The sequence below is a fragment of the Myodes glareolus genome, chromosome 13 (genome assembly GCF_982192425.1).
Source record: "Myodes glareolus chromosome 13, mMyoGla1.1, whole genome shotgun sequence".
Taxonomy (NCBI): Eukaryota; Metazoa; Chordata; class Mammalia; order Rodentia; family Cricetidae; genus Myodes; species Myodes glareolus.
This window is the reverse complement of record NC_142038.1, coordinates 20,983,518-21,004,593: the sequence shown is the minus strand read 5'-3', so window position 1 is coordinate 21,004,593 and position 21,076 is coordinate 20,983,518. Positions and strand designations below refer to the sequence as shown.

Genomic DNA, 21,076 nt, shown 5'->3' with positions numbered 1-21,076 from the left:
CCAAGTTTTTCTTTCCAATCACTCACTTAAATGTTTAGCCTAACCCTGGTGTTAGTCTCAGACTCCAGCTCTCATACTGGGAGGCCTCAACCTCAGGAAATGCCTTCACTTAACAGCATGGCAGTTTGGAAAGTAATGCATACAATGTCTAATGTGTCTGCTCTGGGCACCACAGGCCTCTCTTGTTTAACAGACTTAAGGCTCTTTTCTAGCAGAACCTCTGCAATAGAGCCTGCATGGGTGCCTCAAAGCCTAGGGATGTAGCCTATTTTTGTCTTAATAATCTTTATCCAATGTAACTTTTAAGTACAAATTTGCTAAATTTTTATATATTTTTAAACATTTAAAAAAAAAAACTAGGGGTAGCTGGGCAGCGGTGGCGCACACCTGTAATCCCAGCACTTGAGAGGCAGAGACAAGTGGATCTTTGTGAGTTTGAGGCCAGCCTGGTCTACACATCAAGTTCCAGGACAAGCTTCAGAGAAACCCTATAAATATTTTGTCTGCACAGATGGCTGTGCACCACTGCATGACTTGTGCTCACAGCCGTCAGAGGTTGGCACTGAATCCCCTGAGACTAGAATTATAGACAGTTGTGAGCTACATGTGGGTGCTGGGAATTGAACTCAAGTCCACTGGAAGAGCAGTCTGTGCTCTTACCACTGAGCCATCTCTCTAGCCTGGAAGAATTTCTTAAATCCTGGAAAACTATTAACTATAAAGGTAAATGACACAGGGCTCTTCATGCAAAAACCCTTCAAATAGCAAGCGGGACCATAACACTCTAAATAGTCATGTAGAAAAGAAGGTAGTCGCAAAAACTAAATTACTAAAGATTTATTTTTCAATATGGTCAAACAGACCAAGACTTGCTTAAGACTTTAATTTATGGGGGTTGGAGAGACAGCTCAGCAGTTAAGAGCACTGGCTGTTCTTCTGAGGTCCCAAGTTAAACTCTCAGCAACCACATGGTCATCATTTACAACCATTTATAACAGGATCTGATGCTTTCTTCCAGTGTACATGTGCACACACAGGACAAAGAACTAAAAAAAAAAAACAAAAAACCAAAAAAACAAAAAAAAAAACAACCCTTAAAAATAACTTTGTAGCCTGTCACTTGGCAACAAAAAGATAGTGGACTATGAATAGCACTGTACTCAAACCTGCTTTTCTATTAATTTATCTTTCAAGCTTTCTGACACAAGGTCTTTCTATGTACCCGAAGCTGGCCTCAAATTCCTGTCAATCTTCTTGCCTCAGTCTCCCAAGTGCTACGATTATAGGGATGAGCACCATGTCTGTCACAAAGCATGAACTTAAAATGATTTCTTACCCATCACTTTCAGTAATATAGACCACAGGTACCCGGTTCTCCCCTTCTATGCCCAATTCTTGCTGCAAAGTCTCCAGGTTCCGCTCAAAGGTGTCTACACTGCCAATGTTAAACCAGACATATTGCTATAAAAACAGAAAAAGAAATATCCTTAGAATGAAGAACAAACAAAACTCTGAATTTTCTAAAGCATTTAGCCCATTAAGAATTTTTCAGAGTTGGGCACTGCCTTTAATTCCAGCATGGTCTACAAAGGAGTTCCAAGGGAGGAGGGGAGGAGGTGGAAATTTTTAAGGATGGAAGGAAGGAAGAAAGAAGGGAAAAAACGGAGTTCCAAGACTTCCAGAGCTACATACAGAGACCCTGTCTTAAAAAAAAAAAAAATAAAATCATAAACACTGAAGATTTATCTATAAAAAACCAATAATAAAAACCTGATTTTAAAGACATGTTTTATTTTGTTTTGTTTTTTAAATCTGGTGAGAACACATGGCAATCCTTGGCCAAGTAAGTATTTCCTTAGCAATATTCTTCGGTGGCTTGAAACTTATAAATTCAAAGAACAGCACTGGGATTAGAGACGGCTCCATTTTAAGAGCACTGATGCTCTTTCAAAAGACCCAGGTTCAATTTCCAGCATCCACATCAGCTAACAACTCTAACAACTAGTCTAGAGGATCCAACGCCCTCTTCTGGCCTCTACAAACACTGCATGTATGTGGCACACAGACATACATTCAGGTAAAATATCCATACACATGAAATAAAGATAAAATCTCAAAGTAAACTTTTTTTTTAAGAAAAGCATTAAAAACCTATTTGAAAAGAAAATGTTTGCTGAAGATGAACAAGACTCTTTTCTCCTAGCCCATGTCCAGCACTGTGATACAACAGTAACAGCTCAACTGGCTATGCACATTCTGTGTAAGGCCTTGCTGAGCCCTTGAATATACATTAGCTCATTCGCCCTTGAGGATCCTGCTAAGAAGTGGGATCAGGACAACAGTGAAAATCAAACTTGGCCAGTAGACAAGTACCAGAAATGCTGTGCTGGGCATAACCCGTCTAATACTGAAGGCTGGGGGATTCCTGGGGTGGGGTGGACCTGAAGAACCTAGGGGAGATAGCAATTCTACAAAATGGCACAAAAATAATGACCACCCGCCTCAGGTACACAAGAAAATAGTTCCAAATCCCAGGAAAATCTGAGCCTTCTACAAAGTGGGACATATCTAAAAACACTACATCCTACCTACTTTAACTCTAGATGACTTGAAGTGCTCTGACAACGGCAAATGCTACGAAAGTGTTATTATGCTTTCCTGGTTAAGGGATAGAACTGGGGGAAAGTCCATACACACTCAGTGCAGCCAAGAAGGATTGAGATTACAGCTGTACACACCAGACAGACTACAGTCTTAAGATACAGGGCTGGGGATATAGTTCAGTGGTGAAGTACTTGTTAACCTATAGGACTCTAGGTTCAGTCCCTAATATCAAAACCCAAACAAAGCATACAACCTTGAGTTTTGTTTACTGTGGCACAATGAAGAAAGAAAAATAATGCAATGTTATAAATTTTAGATTAAATGTCTGTGTATGCCAATCCTAGAAAACAAGACCTCTCCATTATCAAAATTATCTTTTAGAAACAGTACCACAGACAGCACTAACAAAGGAGAGTGACAGTTAGGGGAGGATGCTCTCCAGAAGTGGGTGCCGAGTCTAGAAAGTGGGTAGGGAGCAGCCTGGTAGAGGACAACAGGACTAGATGTAGGGTAGTGGCAGAGCAGGGAGCCTCCCTCCCCTCTTTATAATCGCTGTGCACCCGACACTTCTGCTGTGTCTCTAGATAAGAGTCCACACTAGGTGGACCAGAATATAGATTATTTTCAAATCAGCACAGCCAGGTGTAATGGTTATGCCTGCGCACTTGTAGGGACTAAAGAATGGAGATGGCCATGAGTTCAAGGGCAGCCTGCGTTACAGAGTAAGACCCCATTCAAAAATAAACAAACAAAAACTAGGAAAACAGATAAATATCACAAAACGGTTGAAGACTGATGAACAGAAAGAATCCTAAACTGATTTCAAAGATACTACCTCAAAACACATAAAATCCAAATTTAAAATCTTTCCCAACCAAATGCCTTCAAGAATCATTGCCGGGCAGTGGTGGCGCCCAACTTTAATCCCAGCACTAGGCAGAGGCAGGTGGATCTTTGTGAGTTCAAGGCCAGCCTGGTCTATAAGAGCAAGTTCTAGGACAGGAACCAAAGCTACAGAGAAACCCTGTCTTAAAATAAAAAAATAAAAAAAAAAAATCATAGATTACTTTGGAATGCTGAAAATTGAGCACTTCTTCATTGTGTCCTAGGTGTGAAACTAAAATGATTACCAAGACCAATCCAACACTGACGCACTCCATCATCGGCATGTGCACATATCAGCTGAGGTCACCGAGTGTCACCCCTGTGGCACACCAGATCCCACTCTCCCTCTGTACATATGTAATGCAAGGGATGGTTTCTTGTCAGTTCTAAACCTGAAGGTTCACTTCCTAACTCACATCAATTTATAAAATTACTTACCCCATCAACCGGAGTTTTTCCTGGTGTGAAGGTCACACGAACAAAACGCTTGTTGACAACTTCTAGTCTGTCCACCTAGAATGTTAAAAAGGCAAACATATAAACACAAGTTTACAGAAAATACTTAAGATGTTATTTTATTCTCATTTTTAAATGATAATAAAAAGGCATATGTCAGGTTGGGCATGATGATGTATGTTTTTAATCCCAGCACTTAGGAGGAAGAGTCAGACCACTCTATATAATAAGTTCCAGATCAGCCAAGACTACTACAAGTTTGAGACCCTGTATCAAAACAAGGCACAGGGGATGAGGAGTAGATGGAGATGGCTCAGTGATAAAGAACACTTGCGACTTTTGCACAGGATCTGGATTCCATCCCTAGAATCCACACAGTAGCTGGCAACCACCTAGAACTCCAGTCACAGGGCATGTGACACCTCTTCTGACTTCTGTGGGCACCAGGTACACACACAGTGCACATGTAAATGTAGACACTCATAAATACATATAAAAATAAGTATTTTTCAAAAACACATATGACTTTTTTGTTTTGACTGTTTTTCAAGACAGGATTTCTCTGTTTAACAGTCCTGGCTGCCTGGAACTTGCTCTGTAGACCAGGCTGGCCTCAAACTCACAGAGATCCGCCTGCCTTTACCTCTTGAGTGCTGGGATTAAAGGTGTGCACCACCACGCCAGGTGCTTTCAAGCTTTTTAAATGGCTGTTTTTATTGACCTTTCTTTTCCCTCCCACCATTACATGTAGCACGAATAATAAAAACCCAGAGATACTAGAGTTCAACCTGAAGTTCAGAAAAACAAAGCAGCAAACCACTTGAGAGACCACCTACTTCTACCAAATCTTCTGACCAAAAGGGTGAGATACTGTCTTTAGTAATCCTCAGACTCCACACTTCACTGGGTGGTTCCTGTCTCTTCCCCTTTATAGTCCTCTCTTTGCCCAGCCATATCATTCCTGTTTTTATCTCCCTCGTGATGGGAGATCACTGGGATTAAAGTCGTGAACCACCACCACCTGGATCTATCTTGTGAATCCCAGGGTAGCCTTGAACTCACAGTGATCTGTCTGCCTCTGTCTCCCAAATCCTGGGGTTAAAGATGTGTGCCACCACTGCCTGGCGTCTAGTGTGGCTTAGTTTTGCCTTCTGATCTTCAGACAAGTTTTTTTTTTTTATTAAAACAGAAATAAAATATCACTATAATTACATGTGCAAGGTTTATATACTTTGGCATCTTAATTCTGTGAAGTCTTACATTTAATAAGCACACTCCCAAATTACCTTCATGCTCACTAACAGTTAGGCTGTTTCAATTCATACACAGTCTTACCAAATGCTGCAATGAACAGCCCGTAGATAACTTCTGAAAGATATCTTCAAACGTTCTTCCAGGATACACAATCTATAGACAGCTACACTAAGGACGAGCTGCAAAGCATACAGCCCTTCAACTGTACTAGATATGCCAAACTGCTCCCCACAATGGCTCTCCAATTTACACTCTTTTTAGCCAATGATTCTGACTGTTTTCATCTCTAACACTTGGTGTTTTAAGATTTTTTTCTATTCCCCGAATATCAAACAGTATATACTTGCTTTCTTTAATCTCCTAACTGTATCTGATTTAAAATTTTATTATTATTACTATTATTTTTGTATGTGACAGATAAATAGAGGGGAGATATGGGTGAGGCATTCACATGCCACAGTAAGCATCAGAGATCAGAGGTCACTTTGTGATGACCAGCCTCTCCTTCCACCTTATGTGCATTCCTTGGATTAAAGTCAGGTCATCAGGTTTCAAAGTGTTTTAACCACTGAGCCATTTTGTCAGCCCTATATCTGATTCTTAATGGCATTCTTTCCTCCCCACTTCTAATAAGACTCTTGGAATACCACATCTGAAGGACAGGGACAACATGAATCCTCTAAGGCATGTTCATTTCTTATGATCTGCTTTTCAATAAGTTTGCAAAGTGAAAGTAAGGAAGTTGAGAATAATTCCAGAGAAACTGGAACACAGGGATAACTGCTCTGTCTAGAAAGGAATGGCTAAAACTACTTGGGAATTTAAGGTGTGTTTCCCCTCAAAAAAAAAAAAAATTGGGGGCTGGAGATATGGCACAGTCGTTAAGAGCACTGGCTGAGTTCAATTTCCAGCAACTACATAATGGCTCACAACCTTCTGAAATGAGCTGCTGCCCTCTTCTGGCCTGCAGGCATACATGCAGACAGAACACTGCATACATAATAAATCTTTTAAAAAATTACAATAAGGAATATATAGTAACAAATGAGCATGACTACTCTGGACTACAATCAGTCAAACAAGCCATACAGTATAAGGAGCTCAGATAAACACTGAGGATACAGAGAATCTATTCAAAGAAATTATGGCAAAATTTAGAGAAAGAAATAGATTGAAACATAAGAAGCATCTAAAACCCCAAATACACAGAGAATAAACTCTGCAACATATTATGGCCAACAAGTCAAAACTACAAAACCAAGAAACAATAATAAAAAATGCTACCAAGGGAAAGGTCAATTCATCTACAAAGGCAAAACATGAGAATGATGTCAGATCTGTCATCAAAAACCCTAAAAGCCAGGAAAACATGAAATGGTCTAATTCAAGCAAAGCTTGTATTCTGCAGTTATTCTGTGAAACTGACAGAGAAATAAGCACATTTCAGGACAAGCACAAATGACAGCAGTTCATGACCACAAACTGGCACTGCAAAAGATACTTACAGGAATTACACACAGAAGAGGAACAAAGAAAACATAATCATACTAGTACAGGAAGATTAAATTTCGGGACAAGAATGGCTCAAGAGCAGAAACAAGGAAAGCATCCACCATGTCCTCCACAGTAAACCAGCAAACCCTGACACTACCCCTGACCCTACAGAGAAGAAAAGAACAAACAATCCAACTAACCAGAAAAAAAAAAAATCACCAGAATTTAGTAAGCATCTCTCTATAACGACTTCATACATAAATTACCTGAATTCATCAGCAAAGAGACACAGGCTGCCAGGTATGGTGGTGCACGCCTTTAGTCCCAGCACTCAGGAAGCAGAGGCAAGCTCTATCAGTTTGAGGTCAGCCTGGTTTACAGAGTGAGTTCCAGCACAGCTAAGGTTACACAGAAAAACCCTGTCTCAAACAAAGATCAGAGGAGTAGGGGACAGGGAAAGAGATGGAGAGGGAGGGAGGGAGGGAGGGAGGGAGGGAGGGAGGGAGGGAAAGGAGTCAGGAGCAGAAGAGATAGATGGCTCAGCAGTTAAGAGCACTTAGTGGTCTTGCATAGAACCCAGGTTGTATTCCCAGCACCCAGATTAGGTGACTCACAACTCTGTAATTCCAGTTCCAGGCAATCCAATGCCCCCTGACCTCTGCAGGCATTGACAGCACATGGTACACAAGAATCATGTAGGCACACACAAATATATATAGATAAGAAAAATAAATAAGAGAGCCAGACTAGCTGATTGAATTTTAAAAAACTGAATGAAATGAGAACATGACCACTTGAAGATATGATTGAGAAGATTTTTACTGTAGATATGTGGGAGATTACAGCCAGAGACATCTGGAAGAGTCCAGAGCAAGGAGAGAAAATAGTGGACTAAAAACATGGTCAAAAGACTAACCTGGGACATGAGAGAAGAGAGAGAGGAAGAGGAGAGAGGAGAGAGGGTCAAGAGTACAAGAGCGAAGAAGCAAGAGAGAGCATGGCCAAAATGGCAGGGTTCTATAAGGATGAGAAGTTAGGGGAGGGGAAGCCCATGAGATGGAGATATTTAGGGTAGAGTTGGTGAAAAAGGTTGAGAGGAGTCACAAGTGCTAAGGGAGCCTGGAGGCCAGTGTCCACTTTGGAATGAATGCCAATAGGTGGTGCGGGGCAATTCTATATTCTGTCAATCATATTTTAAATAAACGTTGATTGGCCGGTAGCCAGACAGGAAGCAGAGGTGGAGCAATGAGAACAGAATGCTGGGAAGGAGGAAGCCCATTCCTCCCCAGTCCTGCCCAGACCACCGAAGAAGCAGGATGTGACCTGTCCCACTGAAAAAGGTACTGAGCCATGTGGCTAACATAGATAAGAACAATGAATAATGGGTTAATATAAGTTACAAGAGTTAATAAGAAACCTGAGCTAATGGGCCAGTTTATAACCTAATGTAGACTCTCTGTGTGATTTTCTTTGGGGGCTTACCGGCTGTGGAAACTAGGCAGGATAGAAACCCCAACAAGCAGCAGGCCTTCATGTTACAAATAGGCACATAATCATTTGTCCCTGATTTCTTTTGGACCTGAAAAAACTATACCCAACTTACTTTTGTCTCTATGAAACATACCTTACTGAGATTGAGAGTAAAAAGATTGGAGACAATCTATCATGCTAATAGAAACTGAAAATAAATTCTGGTATTATGATAAAGTGGACTTTGAATCAAATTCATCATTAGAGATAAAAAAGTTCACTATGTATGAACAAAGTGAACAATTCATCAACAAGAGTTAGCAACTATAAATACATATATGAATATGCATTGAGTGTTTGGCTTCCCAGTTTTACAAAGCAAACACTAATGGACATTAAAATATCATAAAGGTTCTGATACGCTAAGAGTAGGTGATTTCCATACCCTACTCTCATCTCTAGATAAACTATCCAAACTAAAGATCAACAAAGCAACCTGAAAATTAAACCACACCATAGGTGTTATCATTTTAGGCAAACCAGCATGGCTGGTACTTCTAGGTTCCAATGCATGTGTGGACAAAGCCCTCAGGCCAGGCAAAAATACCTAGTTGCCCCAGGAACCTTAAAAGGCCCTGTGTGACCCACGTGTGGCAAGGTTGCATCACCTACTACGTGAGCCCTTGTGCATATGCGTGAGCTCCATCATCTACGTAGCCAAGTCATCCCCCTGTGCACATGTGCTAGGCAGCCTTTAAAAGCCTTTAAAAGCTGGACGCGCCATCTTCAGCCCTCTCTCTCTGCACACCGACTTCCCCAGGCCAGTACACGCCTTCTCTGATAAACTCCTAAGCAGGTTTGTTGCGTATTTTGTACATCCTTCTCATTTGCACTAGGCAATTTCAATAGGTGAAATGGATTTAACATATAGCTACAAATTATTCCATGCAACAGAAACAGAACATGCATTCTTCTTAGCAGCCCCAACCTTCTCTAAAACAGACCACATTCTAGGTCACATATCAAGTTTTAGCAAGTATGAAAGGATCTAAATAATTCCCTATTATCTTATCAAGCCATACTACAATAAAACTCTGAACTCAACAGCAAGAAAAACTAGGAAACAACACAAATACAGGGAGACTGAGCATTATGCCCCTGAATGCCCAGTAGTCAAAAAAGAAATCAGGGAGAAAATAATTTATTAATAGGTTACATGATCTTGCTAGGGACATAGTTCAGTGGTAAACTCTTGTAAGAGCATTTGCTTCCAATGACAATGCATTATTATAAAAGTGTAGTATGACAGGCCGGCTTGTTGGGGTATCTGTCCCGCCCAGTGCTCCACAGCCGGCAAGCCCCAAAGGAAAATCAACCACACAGAGATCTCTATAAGTTATAAAGCTGATTGGTCCATTAGGTCAGGCTACTTATTAGCTCTTATAACTTATGTTACCCCATTATCCTTCTACGTTAGCACATGGCTTGGTACCTTTTTCAGCTGGGCAGGTTACATGTTGCCTCTTCGGTGGTCTGCGCAGGAATGGCGGAGGGAGTTTCCTCCTCCCTAGCTTTATCCTATTCTCATTGCCCCGCCTCTACTTCCTGTCTGGTTGACCCGCCTATACTTTCTGCCTGGCCAATCAGCGTTTTATTAAAATACATGATTGACAGAATACAGACAATTCTCTCGCACCATTTCCCTCTTTTTTTTCTTTTAAACAAAGAAAAATACCCATAGTCCATTTGTTGGGAATGTGGGCGTAGTATTTCAGGCTGGCCTCGAACTCGTGATCCTCCTGCCTCTGCCTCCTTCAGCAAATCCTACCGGCATGCGCCACCATGTTGGGTGCCATTTGTAGTGAGGGGCTGCGGGCAGGCCTGCTTTTCATCCTGCCCGGCTCCCGCACAGCTAGCTTAGCCCCAGAAATAATAACACACAAGTTATATTCATTTAAACACTGCCTGGCCCATTATCTCTAGAGAGTTAGTTACTGACTAACTCTCATATCTTGATATTAACCCATTTCTAATAATCTCGTGGTAGCACCACGAGGTAGTGGCTTACAGGAAAAGATGGGTACTCGTCCATACCCCTGACCTAGAGTAATGCAAAAGGTGTGTGTGGGCTATGGTAATAAATGTTGAAAACCCTAAGTAAATTGGAAACAACCTTATCTAACAAATATCCATCAATAATGATATTGCTTGGTAGCATTTGTTCATTTGTTATCTGGGATAGCTAGGGTCATTAATGACCTCATCCCTTGATAAACAAAATTTCTGTAAAGTGCCCCTCATTCCTCCCCATGTGGTACTTCCTGTGCTCTTTAATAGAAGAGCAAAACCCTTTGTTGGAGACACACACAGACTTCACAAGAGGACCTTTACGCAGGCCACATTCTGACTCATATAACAGGCAGGTAACAAAGATGAAAAAGACATAGGGAGAAAGAAGTGGAGAATTCAAATCTGGGTTTGCAGAAAGTGTTTTTTATCCTTATTGAAACACCAACTCATTACTGGTGACTCTGAGTTTATCACTCAAGTATTCAAAAGGATACACGTCGCGTGCCTAATATCCTAAAAGATGACACAATCTAGAAAACCCTGGAAATACTACCCCAAAAGCTGGAACAAATATATGAATTCAGCAACACGGTAGAATACAAAGTCACCACACAGCAGCCAGCAGCACCACGGGGCAGGGTGGTACATTGTCAGAGTCAAAGGAAACCACTCCTCCAAATTCTGGCACCCACCCATTTCCCTATATCAAAGAAGCCATTTCCTCATCCTTGGAAGAAGGGACAAATGGCTACCTGTAATATTAGCATATCAAAGCACATGCTGGCCTCAAGGTTTCCTCAGAACAAGTCTCTGAGTTAGTCAGGATTTATTCAACCACCATCTACTAACCCCACCCCCATCTCCAGTTTCTGGGCTTCCCCCAGTCTCTCATTCCCATATAACCCTGTGATTTAGGCCATGCTCTTTCTCCCTCTCATGGTCCCCTCTCCTTTCTCTGCACCTTGTCTTTCTCTCTTGCTCTGTCCCATCTCTCTTTTCATGACCATTTCCAGTCCACTGGCCATGTTCAATCTACTATACTCTCTCCCCACTCCCTCCCTCATGTCTACAATAAAAATCTCCTCAACCATACCCTGGAGGGTCATGTACTTTATACAGTACATACCCTTAATTTCAGCACTTGGGAGGCAGAGGTAAAGGATGGAGGATTACTATAAATTTGAGACCAGCCTAGCCTACATAGCAAGTTCCAAGTTAGCCAAGGCTACATAAGGAAATGTCATTGCCTCCTACCTGCCAAACCAAGGGAGTAGTGAGATGAGTCAGTAAGTAAAGGCGCTTTCTGCCAGGCCAGCAACCTGAGTTTGATCCCTGGAATCTACAGAGTAGATGGAAAGAACTAATTCCTACAAGTTGTCCTCTGATCTGTACGCACGCACACACACACACACACACACACACACACACACACACACACACAGAGAGAGAAACACACAATAAGTCTAAAACAAAACTAATAAACAGCGGCACACACCTTTGATTCAGCACTTGGGAAGCAGAGACAGGTGGATTTCTATTAGTTCGAGGACAGCCTGGTCTACAGACTGAGTTCCAGGACAGTCAGAGCTACACCAGAGAAATCTTATCTCAGAAAAACCTAAAACGAAAAACAAACAAACAAATGTTGTAGGAGGCCACTTGTTCATTCCCGGCTGCCCAGACTCAAAATAACCACACAGACTGTATTAATTAAATTACTGAGGGACCTGGTGGGACAGAAACCTCCTATAACAAAATGGCACCAACATGGACGACTGTATCCACATAAAACCTGAGAGAGCTTGGGAAGTAATTCTAAACACAAAAGAACAGAGCTAAGAAAGGCTTCTTGGAGCAGCATTTTCTCAAGGGGGCTCTATTTGCTAGAGGCAAGTGTGCCTTGACTCAGTTTTAGCTGCAAAATCCTTGTAGCTGCCAGCAAACACTTAAATGGTGTTTATGAATAGCCAACAGCATGCTTCTTGGTGGTGGCAGGGACCTTGAAATGTCATAGAGTTGTGGCAATAAACATGGCTCTGGCCAGTACCTCCATCATGAGGCTCAGAAATCTAAGGAGTTGGGTGGATCCAGCCGTCAAAGCCACGGCTCTAATCCTAGCCATATCGCTTAGCAAATAAAGACTCATGTGGTCAGAAAAAGAGAGATATACAGTAAAGATAGATTCAGATGAAGAAAACCTCTAAATGGTTTACAGTGTGTTAAAAATATATGTAGGCTTGGGAGAGAAAAGAAAAAGGATAAAGTCCTTAAAATAAAAAAGAGAGTAGTTGGGTATAGTGGTACACACCTTTAACCCCAACACATAGGAGGCTAAGTCATACAATCGCTCTGAGTTCAAGGTGTAGTGGCACAGACCTTTAATCCCAACACTTGGGAGTCAGGGGCAAGCGGATCTCTGTGAGTTCAAGGACAACCTGGCCTACAGAGTGAGTGCCAGGACAGCCGAAGATACACAGAAAAACCTAGTCTCAAAAAACTAAAAATTAAAAATAAAAAAAAGAAATAGAGTTTAAGATAAAGCCACATAAAGATGGAAAATACAGAGAATCTGTATACTGTATGTTATTATGCTGTCTTTGAATTGTTTGATGGCTGAGGAAGGCACAACAGCTGCTAAAAGACATTTGAATATAATGCTGCTGGATTAATCAAACATATATATTTTGAAAATGCCGTGACTTCAAAATTTAAGTCAAAAGATATGTTACTTTGGAGAAGAGGTTTTGCATTTGTTTCCACAGGATATGAGAGACTGTGGATTCATTCTGCGTTAAGAAAAATCAGGTTTGATTTTGAAGATACCCCGAGAACTCTCCAAAGGGAGCAGATGGCCCAGATATCTGAGTTCTATATCCAGGATAGTTTCAAGACTGCTAGCTGAGATGATCAAGCCTCACAGGATACCCCAGTCATGACTTGATCATAATTCTAAATTTTCTTTAGATCCCTATAAAATTATCATCGACCCAAATCAGCAAGAAGTAGCCTAGAAAACTACACCTGCATTCCCAAAAAATGGATTATGGATATTTATCTTTGTTTAGAGTGTTGTTTACAAGTTGTTATGGATAATGGTCTGGAAAAAAAAATCTCCTAAACAAAGGAGATTAGATTCAGAGTTCTTTGGGAAAAAAGTGGGGGAAAATGCTGTGGGACAATGGTCTTTTAATGAAACGCTGATTAGCCAACAGCCAGGCAGGAAATAGAGGTGGGGCAATGAGAACAGGAGAATTCTGGGAAGAGGAAAGAGTCACCCAGACACAAAGGACATAAGATGAGAATACCTCACTGATAAAAGGTACCAAGCCACATGGCTAACACAGACAAGAATTATGGGTTATTGTAGGATGTAGAAGTCAATAAGAAGCCTGAACTAATAGGCCAACCAGTTTATAACTAATATAGACCTCTGTGTGTTTCTTTGGAACTGAATGGCTGCAGGACTGGACAGAACAGAAACCTCTGTCAACAAATAAATAAATAAACATAAATTTATTGAAGCTTTCAAGAAAAATATCAGTATGAAAACTTATTTTATGATGGACAAGTGTGGCTAGGTATGTAAGTACTGACCACTCTGTGGTCTAATACAACTGCATTCACCTTGAGAACTGTGACCCCCATACATTACTTACCACTCCTTTAGAAAGGTAGTTATTGACAAAATCCTTCCATGTGATTTCTCTCCCAGAACTCTTGAACAGGAAGTAAATCATGACTCCACCCCAAAAGAAAGCAGTCCAGAGAAAGTACAACCTGAAATCCTTATCATCCCATGGAAAGTCACCCTAGACAGAGAGGGACACAGTTTCTGTAAGTAAATATGATCCGTGCTATGTGGGCTTTCCTTGGGGTCACCAACCCAACCTCAAAGCCAACAGTTTGAAATCAAACCTTCTGGAACCTGGACCACCAGTGAGAATCTTCTTTCTTGCCACGGCGCTTCCCTCCCCCACCTGCACCTCCAGAAGACTTGGGAGCCGCTGGTTGTGAGTCTGTCATAAACAGAGAGCAGCATGTCCAGCATCCAACACCCACCACATGTCAGTAAGGTGTGCACAGCTTCACACCAGACTGAGGACCTAAGGAAGGGACTGACTGACCAATGCGTCAGTTACTGCATAAAACACTATGAGGAAAACATTCGTACAAAGAGGCAACAGTTAAGAGGCTCCAAAGCACCTCCTACAATGACCTCAGAAAATATACAGAGTAACTCAATAACCCCAGAAGATTGCTACTGTTACATCCATTTTAGCAGGAAACCCTGAGCTTAAGAAACTTGTTGGGTAATTTGTTGCCATGTGAACATATGAACAAAAGGGGCAGGTTTAAACCCAAGCAAGCAAATTCTTGAGACCTCACCAAAGTTAAAAAGTGTGTGCAGGGCTGGGGTGTAATGCAGTTGGCAGTGCTGGTCTAACATGTACAAAAAAGGGTTCAGGCCCCAGCACCAAATAAACCAGGAGTGGTGGCCTCAGAACTTAAAGTGACCAGTTTGTTATGTAAGCCCTCCTCCCCAAAGATCTGACCCTTTGTCAAGGCAGCCCAAATGAAATCAATGCAGTCATTGTCATCTCCCTGTCTTCTGTCACTTCGCTTTCTTCCCAATGACCTACAAGTACCATTCTAATGTCACCAACTACCCTGATACAACCTCTCTCGTGGAGCAGTGCCTGTCACCCTCAATGGCTTCATGACACACTCACTAAGCTATTACCTGCACCGAGGCAGATGTGACATGCACGAACTAGCTCAGGCCACCCAACAAGGCATAGCACTAAGACAGAGCTGTCACAATCAAGTTGGGTGACAATATTCCTAAGTACTCTGAGACGAGGTAACACCCAAAGGACTGTATTTATAGTGCAGATCCCTTACCACTGGTGTGCCTGCCAACTGCTGTGCTATGCCTCTGGTTTGTCCTCTGTGCTGCCCATGTAACCAACACTGCCTCCCAGAGCCTGGAGTCTGGGTGAGTTTTAAAAACAAGGGCTGGCCTGGAGATGTCACTCAGCAGTAGACCTGCTCAGCATAAGTTCAATGTCCAGAGCCACCAATAAGAAAAGGCCAAAGGTCTGACTTACATTTTCCCTAAAAGGGATGCCAGCTGGATGCCAATAGGTGTCAAACACTGACATTGTGTTAAACAGCACAATACTTATGAAATGGAAGCAGAAGACTTGGTGCCACAAGATCTGCCTACCTGTCTTTAAAAAAAAACAAAAACCTCTCTGTAGGCTGGGAAGGGGTGACACATGCCTTTAATCTCAATACCCAGGAGGTAGAATAGGCAGATCTCTGTAAGTTCGAGATCAGCCTGGTCTGTAGAGTGAATTCCAGAACAGCCAGGGCTACACAAAGAGAAACCCTGTCTGGAAAAAAAAAAAAAATCAGTAGACAGGACTCTCTTAAGGTTCAGGATTTAAATTTTTTTAATTTAAATTTTTAATTTAAAAATCTAGGAACACTGCACTATGGAACCAGAGACATGGCTCAATGGTTAAAGAGTACTTCCTAGTCTTCCAGAGGATGATGCACGTTGGTCCCCATCAGGCAGCTCACAACCATCTGCAACCTGCATGTCACATATATGCGTACACACAAGCATGTGCACATGCATGAGCACACATGCACGTGCACACACACACTCACACAATTTAAAATAAATCTTTAAAAAATAGAACAGTTGGGGCTGGAGAGATGGCTCAGCAGTTAAGAGCATTGCCTGCTCTTCCAAAGGTCCTGAGCTCAATTCCCGGCAACCACATGGTGGCTCACAACCATCTGTAATGAGGTCTGGTGCCCTCTTCTGGTGTGCAGGCATACACGCAGACAGAATATTGTATACATAATAAATAAATAAATATTTTTTAAAAAAATATAACAGTCTGTGCTACCCCATAGTAAACGTCAAATAAAAAGCATGTGTCAGGTTTCTAAGATTTTTCTCAATAGTTTTATTATGTGTTAGGGATACCTATCGAATAGATTTAGTATGGTTATCTCTCCAAGATGACTTTGAACTACTTTAATGTATAAAATGGCAGGAGATATAAAAAGGTAATAAAGGAATAAAGCAGGGTCCACTGAACTTTAAGTGTGTATCTACAGTTAGTACTTCTAACACAGTCAACGTCTAATGACTCTTTTCTCTGGAAGAAATATCATTGGAAAATAATAATACTAAACTTTTTTAAAACTACCTTTTTTTTCTCCAGCAGCTTCCTTGGGTTCAGTAGCCTTTTTTCCATTTTTTCCATTAGGAAAGTATTTTTCAAATCCTGTTAGAAAAGATAAAAAATATTTTCACACTAAAATTCATCAGGCTTTACACATACAGTTTATAAAGCTGCTGACAAAACATTAGAAATCATAACATTGTACAGAAATACATCACCGTCGAAATAATACAGTTCACAACCCAGAGGTGTCACTTTCATCACCTACAAGATATCCACTTGTAGGTGACATATCTCCCCACGACCATTAGCCAGAAGCAGAAGTCAGGGTGTAGATACAGAGGACAACAGCTAGCCATTCTGAAGCCAACCCACAGAGGAAGCCCCTCCCAGGGCATGTCCACTCAACAAGAACACAGGGCACTGAGTCAGACTGAAGCACTTACCTTTGGGAGGTCGGGAACAGAATCTTTGATAAGCAGCAATCACATCCCTCAGAAGAGAGTTTCTGGCTGTTGTCTGCACTGTTGCACACTGATAAAGCTGCAACATGACAGCAAAGTAAGAGCATGAGGACTACTCTACAAAACAGGGAAAGGACTTGGTTCCTAACACCCACGAGAGCTATGAACTTCCCCTTGGGAAGAACCAGGGCTTGATGGCACAAGGCACAAGGCTACTCTGTTCTAGCAACAGAACCAGGAGACAAACACTACTCAAAGTGCTTCAAAGTCAGACACGATGATAAATACCCAAGAACCCATTTACTTGGGCAATGTTTACCTGATTCGAAGCACCCAAAAGACAAACTCTGACCCAAAACCTACTGTTTCATGCTGATTCATTTTCAGGTATTTACCTGAAGTTACAAGTTGGTGCTGCTATAAACAATGCTAACTTATCTCTCTCTCTCTTGTAACATAAAAGAGTCAGGGCTAAATGTCAATCTTACACTAGGCAATTGCTAAAGATGGGCTGTCATCCTGACGAGAGTCACGCCCATAGAAAAATCTATTATAGATAGATTTCTATTTCAAAACATGTTACTAAAGAGCTAGGGTATGGCTCAACAGGAAAACACACGCTTAGCATGTGTAGGCCCTGGGTCTGAACCCTAGCACCACAAAATTACGAACAGTTGCTTGCAGGGGTTGAGGGTGCTGGAAGTGAGATCCCTCTGTATTAGTGAGTACACTAGTTCACCTGTACTGGCTACTGTATTAGTGAGTACACTAGCTCACCTGTACTGGCTACTGTATTAGTCACTGCAGTCCAGTGTCTTTTATGGTCTGATGAGAAAAAAAAAGCAGCATCTTCAAGTAGGACACCTCACACCCACTTGTGTATGTGGGTTCCACCAGAAAGACAGGGGTTGAAGAAAATGAGACAGAAGCCCTTGCACACTGTTGGTGAGAGGTGATTGCCAAGCTACTCTGGAACAGTTTGGCAAATTCTCAACATGTTTAATGTAGGGAGCCCGTGAGACACTTTAGTAGGTGAAGACACTTGTCACCAAGACTGATGACCTAAGTTCAATCCCCAGAACTCACATGGTGTCCTCTCTAACTCCCACATGAGTGCCATGGCGTGCACACATATGCAGAAGCAAAGGGAGCACACTACATGACAGCTTGGTATGGAACTCGGCACACAGTTACACTCCACAGATATCTATCACCTCAAAATGCCTTCTGGCAGGTGAGAGGCTAGAGCTCGGTGGTTAAAAACATTTGTTATATTTGCACAAGATCCAAGTTCAGTTCCCAGCAATCACATGGTGGCTCATAACAGTCTGCAACTCCATATTAGGGGAGCCAATGCTCTTTTCTGACCTTCTAGTGCACCAGGGATGCATGGAGTACATATACATACAGGCATGCAAAGCACTCACACATCATACACATAAAACAAAATAAATAAATCTTTTTAAAAAATGCAATGCCTTCTGGAGGCAGAGGATGTAGCAGATGGTGTAGTGGTTAATCTAGCATACACAAAGTCCTGGGTTTGATGGCCCAACACCTCATAACAAACCAGGTATGGGCCACCACACCTGTAATTCCAATACTCAGGAAACAGAGGCAGGAGGATAACATGTTCAAGGTCATCCTGGGCTATACAGGATATAGGATATATATATATATATCAAAGAAATGTTCAGGTGTCATTTATATGTACCCCCAGTACCAGGGGTATATGCCACACCCACCCACACTAATTAGCTGTAGCTGTCTGGAGCAACAACTTCCTTATGTCTCAGCATCCACTGGTGACTCACAGGGACAACAGTCCCATGAAGACCTTTTACATGAATTTCAACCTCACAAGGCGGATCCCTGAGTCCAAAGTTCACTAATGATAAAAGGAGGGGTCAGATGAGCAAGGTAAGACAGGAGAACAGACGAACACTGCACAGATAGCATACAACAGGGAAGTGCACAGTAGAAAAGATATGGACTCAAATACACACAAGATGACAAGGGAGTTTCAAAGCCAATGTCACAAACGCAGGTATTCCTAGCCAGGGCTTCCACTCTCATATCCCACCAACCACTGGTGAAAAACACTTGGAAAAGAAAAAAAAATGTCATGAGTTGGGGTGTTGGTACATAGTTGTAATCCCTGCACTTGAGACTTGGGAGACAGAAGGATCAGGAGTTCAAACACCAACCTCATCAATAAAGAATGCTTGAGGCCAATTTGTGTTCTGCAGTTTTCTGAGAGTGAGCAGGAGCAGGTATTTGGTAGGTTGGTTTGTGTTGGGTTTTGGTCATTACTCCTTGAATGCTAGGGTATAAAACCTATTTACAAACCATATTTACTAGGTATTAATCTAGAGATTAACGTATAAGGGAAGAGTCAGCCTGACTAGAAGGACCAGGTGGGAGATTCAGAAGGCTAGCCTGGGCTACAGTAAGACCTAGTCTCATGTATCACCAAACCAAAGCACACAGTAGTGCTTGTATCTTCTGAATTTGGTAAGGGTGCTGGCAACAACGCCCTGCGGATGATGAAAGTCTGCTGTAAGTGAAGGGGGCTGAACAAACGACCTCAAGGGCAACCTGTGATCAAACCAGGTTCCAGTGTCCAATCGCACTCCTCAACCACCATGCTATGTACCTCTGGGTAAAACCTGTGCTGGGCTAGTAGATGGCAAGAAGCTGTGTCATGGTCCTGCCAACACAACATCACTTAAATAAAAGGAACCAGAACTAGACCAGCAGCGAGGCCTCATGATTACTGTTCGGACACCAGCGGTATTTGCAGGTGAGTATTCAGGATGCCAGCAACGGCCCTATTCAACAGATGGGAAAGGGAGGTTCCACTCTCTCCCCTCGAGAGAGCACCCCGGAGCAACCCACTCATCCGTCCTTTCCCGGTGCCGCGAAAGTCAGCGAAACCAAGGCAGCAAGCAGCCGAGCCGAGGCGTGACCTTCCCGGGCCCCCGGCGTCACTCACAGCTGCGCGGCCCACACGGCCCGCGGGGACCAGGAGGCACAGGCCGTCACGCGTCCCGGGCCGGTGACCTTGACACCCTGCGCCCGCTCCGGAAGCCGGCCGAAGCGAGCAGCGGCGACGCGGGACTCACCGTGCGGAGGAAGGGCCGCCGTCCCGGACCCAGGCAGCCGCTGGGCACGAGCAGCGGAGGGAGGCCGCGACGGCAGCCGCCCCTGCCCCATAGCAGCAGGCAGCGGTGAGCCATGGCGGGCTCGGCCCGCTCCCCGGCGCGCGCAGGCACGGAGCCAAGGCTGGCGTGCGGCGACCCTCGACTTTCGCAGCTTGTCGGTTCTCTGGGAACTGCGCGCCACCGGCGCAGGAAACCCGCGGAGGTACGCGAACCCACGCTCCACACGCGTACGTCAAGCCCCGCCCCGGCGTGAGAACGTCGACGTGCCCTCTGGGCGGCCGACCACGCCCTCGGGTCGGGAGGGGCGGGGCGCGCAAAGTGCCGGAGCCCGGCTGGAGGCGGGACCAAAGAGAGAAGCGGAGTGCGGCGGTAGGCGGGACCAAAGGAGGAGCAGGGCCGGATTGGGGCGTGGCTGATTAGGGAGCTGGGCGGGGCTACGGCTGAGTTGAAGGAGGACTAGAGAAAGGCGGAATCAAAGGATGGTTTTGGAGGCGGGGTCAAAAGAGAAAAGGGGCGGAGTCTAAAGTTACTGTGGGGGCGGGACTAGAGGCGGGGCCCAAAGAGTACTGAAGAGGTTGGGTACTTTGAGTGGGGCTGGCGAGGGGCGGGGTAGTCGAAGGAGCCGGGCGGAAGGAACTACTAGAGGCGTGGTTAAAAAAGGATAGACGCAAGTGAGGCGGGGCTGAGGGAGGGACCAAAGAAAGTGGGAGGGGCCAAATAAGGAGTGCAAGATTGGTGTTCAGACCTTAAGGAGTTGTTGACAGGAGACTTAGCAAAGGCCATAAGAAAAAGGACATTTTTTTTTCATTCATAACTGGAGACCACTGGTCTTGTTTGACAATTTAGAATTCACCCTCTGACTTGTCAAGTACGTCCTTAAGTGATTGCTCACTGACAGGCTCACTGCAAAGGCCAAAACGCAGATATTGACTTATTTTGCTCTTGTTTTTTGTGACAGGGTCTACTATGTAGCTCTGGCTGTCCTCACACACTACTGTGAACTGAAGTGACG

At 43.2% G+C, this 21,076-nt stretch overlaps 1 protein-coding gene across 1 annotated transcript in view; it reads right to left on the bottom strand.

Moving 5' to 3' along the window:
- Positions 1-20,278, bottom strand: part of Afg3l2 (AFG3 like matrix AAA peptidase subunit 2) — a 43,417-nt gene extending 23,139 nt beyond the window's left edge. Inside the window, exons 1-7 of the mRNA XM_087895954.1 lie at positions 20,026-20,278; positions 16,883-16,979; positions 16,461-16,538; positions 14,149-14,249; positions 13,890-14,042; positions 3,928-4,002; positions 1,337-1,461 (exon numbers count right to left, since the gene is read on the bottom strand). Coding sequence (XP_087752080.1) covers positions 1,337-1,461; positions 3,928-4,002; positions 13,890-14,042; positions 14,149-14,249; positions 16,461-16,538; positions 16,883-16,979; positions 20,026-20,139 — 743 coding nt within the window. The 5' untranslated portion in view covers positions 20,140-20,278. The remainder of the gene's footprint in view (positions 1-1,336; positions 1,462-3,927; positions 4,003-13,889; positions 14,043-14,148; positions 14,250-16,460; positions 16,539-16,882; positions 16,980-20,025) is intronic.
- Positions 20,279-21,076: the final 798 nt, after the last annotated feature.